Source organism: Gobius niger (genome assembly GCF_951799975.1).
Source record: "Gobius niger genome assembly, chromosome: 19".
Taxonomy (NCBI): Eukaryota; Metazoa; Chordata; class Actinopteri; order Gobiiformes; family Gobiidae; genus Gobius; species Gobius niger.
The window spans coordinates 14,887,234-14,894,964 of record NC_136870.1 but is presented as its reverse complement, the minus strand read 5'-3'; the positions used below and the strand labels follow the sequence as shown (position 1 = coordinate 14,894,964).

The following is a 7,731-nucleotide window of genomic DNA, read 5'->3' as shown; positions in this document are numbered from 1 at the left end:
TACATCTGTTTCTACTGCCTTGTACAAGGACGTGCACAGTTTTTGTTCTTGCACTGGCAATCTTCATTATTTTGGACGGATCATGTGACACGTTTTTACATCATGTGACCCATATAATCAAGAGCTGTATATATGTTCAGGTGTGCATGAGCCACCTTTATTGTCTGAAGAAGGGCTACTTGCCCGAAACGTCACGCTGTGGTGAGCTAATAAAAAAGCTAGTGAGCATTCAGGATTTTGTTGTAATTTTTACATTTATATCATGCTGCAGTCTTACCGTCTGTATAGCTGTAACTTTGGCTCTCAGGCAGTATATTATGGTTTAGCTTGCATATCAGTATGACGCACAACTATTATTGTTTGTCCCTCTTCATGTAGAAGCATAGCCAGACTTGAATGGTTCATGTCTCCGAGTCCTGCACTGACGGTAAATAAACTTCTCCTGCATAACACATCCAGACTCATGCCTATTTTTCACCTTTCCTCTCGGACGCCATTGTTTTTTCTTTTACCGTCCCCGGCAGTTGAAATAAAGAACAACATGTTGCACATTTTTGAAGGTTTTACATTTTTATTAATTGAATAAATACATGAATAAAAATATCATAAAGAATATTAAATGCATATTTAAATGTCTGCTCTGATAAGCAAGCTCGATTAGATTAAAATTGCCATTCCTTGCATACACTCATCATTTCTGGAGTAACCACAGAAAAAGGATGCACTTATAACATTGTCAATTACAGCAAAACCTGCAGATTTCAAGATTACAAACATTTATCCGAAATATACAATCACCATCCAATGAATCTGTGCATGGCATACTTTCTCACAAAAAGTGTTTGCTTATTTTGGTTGATTTGACAGGACAGCAAAGAAAGCAACAGTAACGTTTTGAGGAGAGCAGGGCTGTAGCCTGTAAATGTGCTCTATATGTGCCACATGCTCTGTCAACTGAATACGGTATACAAAAGGGTCATATTTGAACATTATCAGAAACCTGTAGTAAACATGCAAAGTATTACTAGGCCATTTTTATATAAAATCAAATTAAACTGAGAACAGAATTTAAAATGTAGCATTCCTCAAAATGTTAAAAAATACATCTGAACGCATGCCCAAGGTCGTGTAAACCACTCTGGGCTCATCTTAGACAGAGGACTGCTGTCATGGTCAACATCAGAAATGGTGAAAACTATGCAGAGCAATGTTCATGTATGTGGATCTGTGAGGTGTTCAGCAGTGAGGAGTGACTGATGGTGTCAGTTCCTTTAGTGTATCTGCACAGAAGTCATCATTTACTCTTTCACTTTGCCCTCAACTAAAGCCCTCTCTGACAGCAGCAGGTGATGAGACCCTAAACATTTAGTGAGCACAGGGAAACATGACAGACTGGTGCTGCTGTGGTGAGGACATGCTCCTCATATAGACCACTTTTACTGTAGGGTTCTCACACCCACGTCTACTGGAAGACTTCTGTCGTGAACAGGGTGTGAAGGCAAATAATTCACTGCACAACTAAGTGTCCCTGCCAAAGGGAGAGTTTAGAGTGGTCACAGAGAAGTGGAGATGTCCGTCTGCACCGCGGGCCTCTGGCTTAAGGCACTGTTTCCTGTCTGCTCTTTGAGCACTCAGCCTGATCCCATTTTCCAAACTTTATCACATAGTAACTTTGGTATTGCTTACCATCAAATATATTTGATCATAATCCTATATCTTCATCAATATCTTTCAGCACCTGGAGAATGCATGCTTCCACCAGAATAGGCTCATGGCTCTTCACTATTACAACAGTGTGTCAGGTCCTTCAATAGCAGTGACCTCATTTAAAGTGCATAAATATGATATGAAGGATGCTAGAAAGTGAAAATGAGACTCTTTCTGGCATTGTGTTGAGGCTGTGACTTTCTGCCATACTCTGAATGTGGCAATATGGTTGTATATGAATATATACTAAATATTGTATTTACCGGTAATCAACAGTCAAAAGGTCAGACATAATGGTCTAAAGTGTGGAATCACTTCATAGTGGTCCTGAATGTATGTAAGCACTTCGTAGGAACACAATATACTGTTGATGCAAATATTATTTTGAACTTTTGAACTTTGAATTCTCATTGTAGAAGTTGTGACGGCTCCTCTCCTGCTCTTTCATAAGCTCAGGAGCACTACAGCTAGCCAGTCCAAGCATGGACACAGGAGCAGCGATGTCCTGGGGGAGGGGGGCGTGCTGGTTCTGGGGGGCTGTGGGTCAGCCTGAGGTGATGGATGAGTTATTGCGAAATGCTTCATTGGAGCTTCACATGTGCTCACATGCAACGTGCATTAAACAGAGGAGTCAACCAGAGCCACGCTCACAGGCCAGCAGCCAGTTGGTCCAGCTGTAAGAGTCAAGAGCTTTCGCTGTGTCTGTGCTGTTCAGAGGAGCATGTATCAGTGTATCATACAAACTTTCTTGTAAAAACAAGAAACACAAGCATTGTCTGAGTGTGCTGGAGGCGCCTGAAACCAGGGGCCTCACTTGGACGAAACAAGAACATTTTTGTGTTTGATGAAGAATCAATTGAGCTGATCCTCATATTGTTTACGGAAACAGTCTCCAGCGGGGAAAAACTCCCAGCAGCGCTCCTGGTACATCTTCCACACATAAGACTCCTGTGGACAGAGCATAGATTTAGAGCTGGCCCAGAGCACAACCCGGGGTCATGACCTCCTGCAAACTGGTGCCTGTTTCATGATGAAACTAAGGTGTGCTTCTCCAGCAACTCTTTGGCAGATCAGCTCCTGCAGCCCGTGGCACACTAACTACTACATGTACAGTATCACCCAATACAACAGTTGATATCCCCATTTAGTGTGTGTAAAGTGGGATCATAGTAAAAGGATAGCAAGGATTACCTGGCCAGTGTGCTCTGTCTCATCTTTGTTGATCAAATACATCACAAAGAATCTGAAACAAATTGAAAGAAAGAAATACACATTAAATCTGTATCAAAAGTCCCAAACGAAGAAGGATCAAGTCAGTGGAGCTTTTTAGTCCTTGATTTCTTTGACAAACTATATTGACACTATTGTCAGGTTTATAAAAATAAGCACTCACAGGTAGTTTGCCAAGTTGTGCTCCTGAAGTGTGTGGGTTTCAAAGCCATGTGGCACTGTGTCAAAATAATCATTTCCGATTCCACAGATGAAGCATTTGGTCTGAAAAGAACACAGGTGTGAAGTTATTATATTTGAAAACGATGGGCTGAAAAAACCTCTCAGAATCTAACTTACACCTAATTGTGGAGATAAAACTTTAATGACTCTGGACAGTAAACCCTGGGGGGGCTACTATCCTTCCTAAAATAATCTACTAATACGCATAATGTGTATATGGTTCACCTCCATGTCTTCCTTCACTTGTTCCTGCTGGTCTCGCAGTTCTCCAAAGGCATCAATGATGAGACCTGCAGACAGAGAGACCAGTCTGTATCAGAGCTCACTGACAGCAGGGAAACCAGGTGTCACCACAGAGGGGGTTAAACTCATGTTGGTTTCCCAGTGCCCTGTCTCACTGTGATTTTGATCAGTGATAACTGACCAATACAAATATATTGAACAATACAATAACCTATATGTGTTATACAGGGACGGCTGGTGGTTTTTCAAACAGGAGAAGCTCGTGATATTTTCTATTCTTTATCACGGACCTACATAAACCTGCACTAACATTGAACACTACATTTCTACACACAGCCTTTTGTGCATACTAGATTTATTTAGACTTTTGACTCACTTAAAATCAAACTCAAACTCAACAATTAAATTAGGCCTAGTATTTAGGGGGAAAGAAGGCTATTCCTAAATCAGCAACTAAACCAGTCCAAAACAGGGTTTAACTGGAACAACACAAAACTTGGACAAAAATACATAAATCTGGAACTAAAACTGAACTAAACCAGGTCCAAACTCGGACTAGACAAAGAAACCAGGTCCACATTAGGGCTTACTCTGAGCTGTTGTGCATGATGCCCATAGCCTATAATAGCACCAAAGTGAGAGTCCATTATAATGAATACTTTTTCTTGGAGGCCCCACTATAAACTAGCGAGGCCGTTTATAGAGGACATTATGCACTTTGTGGTACAAGTGCCAAATTTGGCATGGATGTAGCTTAGGACTCTCTTTTACATTAGCCGCCTGAAAAATTCAAGACGGCGCACATTATTCAAGATGGCCGACATGCACTCACTAATACTGAAACACATTTGCAATTAAATTGATTATTATAGGGGCGGGGTGTACCCTGGATGATGGCCAGCAGGATGACGATGACAAAGAAGAAGAAGGTGATGTCAAAGATGATTCGGTAGATCTCGTATTCGTCTCCGGCCGGGTCCTCGATCTGGTCCCCAATGCCTCCACCGGCACGCACACCCACATACATGTGAAACATGTAGCACTGCAGCACACAACAAGCACAATGAGCAGAGTGCACAGTACAGAGTACTCAGTACTGAGATCATGGTACATTTGACTTGAGTTCAGGTCTCAGGGAACAGAAGGAAATGGAAGTGAAGTGGGCCCTCTCACATTGTGCCAACGGTTATTGTAAGGGATTTCTTTAGCCACAGTCTGGTGTTGCCCACACACATAAGAACCATCACCAGCCCCTTAGAAGGACATGAGCTCAGGAAATGTTACGGGTGACTGGCTGAGAGGATTACTGAGTGTCCTGGGCTTTCCGGGTGACTCCTTCCCCCGCTCACCCTTGCGCCACAGCCTTATATAGGCCTTCTATAGTGTACTATGAAGGAAGCAGCTGCTCCCACTGCTCTCTCTGGTCAGACACATCACTCTGTTCTGACTCTGATGCTGAGTGATGGGCTTTTGCTGCTCACAGTCGAGACGATGGGAAAATGCGTGGCTTTTATCTTTATTCACCAAATGCCCCTAAATATTTATAATTTTGTTTAGCAAATGCATTTTACTAAATAACAGAAGTAGAGAGAAGCATGTCCTATTCAACTTTTCAACACATGTGCCTCTGAAATGGGTAAAAATTTGTCTATCTCTCATTTCTCATGTTTTGAAGAAAGTCATGTTATTTCTACATTTTGTAGTTTGGTGGCCTGGGCGCTGAGGCCAGACTCTGGGCCCAAAGAAGGAGCCGCTCACCGTGAGCATGTCGTCACACTTCATGTCGGGCAGCTCCCCGTCCTCGCTCTTGTTGTAGAACTTTCTGAAGAAGTTGAAGGCAACCACAGTGTAGAGATAGACCACCACAGCCAGGAGACCCACTGTTAACACCAGCTGCACAGAACAAACACCACACAGGAGGATAGAGTTAGGAACCTTTCACCTAATTCATGGGTTTCAGTCATATGACCCTTGAAGGCCATTGCATAGGCCACATAAAATAATAAAATATGCAGCGCAATTATTACGTTGAAAGTTACAGGATTGTAGGGTATGGGATTACTTAAAAGCACATGTGTCAAGGTCAAGGCCCGTGATGAGTTAATGGCCCTTTGAGGAGCATGAATTCCTGAGCATGTCAAAAAAAAAGTACATCTCTAGCCCATTCCCGTGCGGAGTTATGGATTATAAAATAAAAGAACAGTTTGCTCACTCCAGCCACTAGGGGGCAGCTGACATAATAAGAGATCACGATACAAACAGCATATTATAGCCACGTGGTTAATGCTCAGTCTGCCCCAGGGCGGCTATCGCGACAATAGTAACTTACTGCCATCGAGTGAGGGCTGAATGAATAATGACTTCATGTAGCACTTTGAGAAACATATGACACAGGCTGATGAAGCGCAATAAGTGTAAGCCGTCATTTATGAGGCCACAGTTTACAATATATGCGGCCTGAATATGGGGGATTAATTTTGGCCCACGACCCAAACGACTTCGACGCCCCTGCTTTAAAGTAACAAAACACAACTCCAGGTATATTTTCTTTTGACGATGTAGAAGTCCGCCTCGTTTACCTGCTTCCCATTGTGAGTTACAGACGACAGGATGGTCCGCAGAGTTTTGAAACCCATTGCGATGTCCAGCAGATGAGCCGCAAAGAAGAAGTTGTTGTAATGTCCGAGGATAGACATGGTCATGTACCAGGCCAGGTACAGGAATGACTGAAGGGCGAGTGCACACAGTTAAAACAAGGCCATACAAAGCACATTTTCTCACATTAAGTTTTCCTGAATTTCAATGTACATTCTCAATAATGTGCATTGTGCAAATGTTCCACAGAGAAGTGCCAGTGTGCACTTACATTGTCAGTGAAAACAACCCCCAGCTTCCATATCTGGTACTTGACGTCAATGGAGTTGAGTCTATAAAAAGAAGTGAAGTCAGTGTACAGTATATTATTGGAGGGCCCCTAGTGGTCAAGTACTCACACAGCGGCCAGTGAGCTATCTCTGCGCGGCTTCCTCTTCTTCTGAGAGTCACTGAAGTCCAGAGCTGCCTTGTCCATCCCTAGGAGCTCACTGATACGGTCATGACCATAGAACTCTCCATACTTATCCATCACCTGACAGTAAACAGTTTACTCAGATTACATTCTCAAAAATGCTCAATTATACAAAGCCATTGTAATTTCACAAAGTACATTGGAACCAAAACATACCTTTCTTTTCACAAACTTGTCCCAGTAATTGTTTGGAAACGATCTACATGATACAACACATGACATGTTCAAATGACAATTTTCTGAACTCTTAAAGGAACAGGCCACCGTTTTTTCCATACTGACATATGTTCTGGTCTTTGTGCGTGCGCTCAGTCACGCAAAAAGACCAAAGAGACAGGTACGCATCAACTAGTCTAAGCTCAGGCAAGAACATATCTCAGTATGGTAAAAAGGTGGCCTGTTCCTTTAAGTTTTCGAAAATAAGATTGCACTGAGGGGATGCCACTAACTGTGTGTTGATGACCAGTCGGTCCCACTGTCCTTTAATGTCGTCCTCTGAGGGTTGTTCTGTTATGTATAATCCATCAAATTCAAGCTTTCGGGCCACCTCCTTTTCCCTCTTGAAGATGACCAAAGGGACCTGCCACACATCCGATAGAGAGAAAAAAGAAACCAGGAAGAGAGAAGTACAGTGTAATTACATAGAGGCACAGAACTTTTTATATCTGAAGACTCTGGTGCATCTTCACACATTTAACTAACTATTTGTGACTATCTTAAGACTTTATTTGTAGAGAAGTGTTCATTTTGTTTGTCGTGTTGTGCCGAGGACATGCCTTGAGGCAGTAGTATCCAATGATGCAGAAGAAGGAGATGACGGTGTGCAGAATAGCCAGGATCCTGAGCGTGGGTTCCATGTAGCCGCTGCTCTCCTCCAGAACAAAGCGCACAGTGGCCGGCTTGTGGGACAGCCCAGAGTCAGTGAGCGTCTCAGCCTGATCTTCGCCCAGGACCTGTCCCTCTGAAGAGTCCGCCTCAACACGGCTGTCAGGGGGGCTGAAGGGCACTCTGTCCTCCACCCCTGAAGCTGAGGCTGTAGACACCTGCAACCACCATATGTTATCACTACAATTGGCACGGAAACAGAAGGATCGAGGCAACAGAGACAGAGAGATAAGAGAGGATGAAGTTGGTCTCACCTTATAGAAAAGGAGGATGAAGTTGATGGCAAAGGCCACAAGGAGAGCGAGCATCCTCATGTTGTAGAAGTTCCTGGCAAAGTAGTTCTGTGGTGAGCAGAGACAGGACACAGTGAAGGATGT

General features: G+C 43.2%; 1 protein-coding gene across 3 annotated transcripts in view; it reads right to left on the bottom strand.

The window, feature by feature from the left end:
• Window positions 1-578: 578 nt before the first annotated feature.
• Window positions 579-7,731, bottom strand: part of ryr2a (ryanodine receptor 2a (cardiac)) — a 46,811-nt gene continuing 39,658 nt past the window's right edge. For 2 of the 3 annotated variants that reach the window (XM_079578138.1, XM_079578139.1), the window contains 2 exons: window positions 7,609-7,695; window positions 7,171-7,512 (listed from right to left, as the gene is read on the bottom strand). In XM_079578138.1, coding sequence (XP_079434264.1) covers window positions 7,186-7,512; window positions 7,609-7,695 — 414 coding nt within the window. In that variant the 3' untranslated portion in view covers window positions 7,171-7,185. Of the gene's footprint in view, window positions 2,656-2,898; window positions 2,951-3,100; window positions 3,202-3,384; window positions 3,450-4,287; window positions 4,445-5,160; window positions 5,296-5,981; window positions 6,129-6,268; window positions 6,330-6,395; window positions 6,530-6,625; window positions 6,669-6,918; window positions 7,050-7,170; window positions 7,513-7,608; window positions 7,696-7,731 lie in introns of those variants that run through there. The other variant, XM_079578140.1, reaches the window with a different exon arrangement.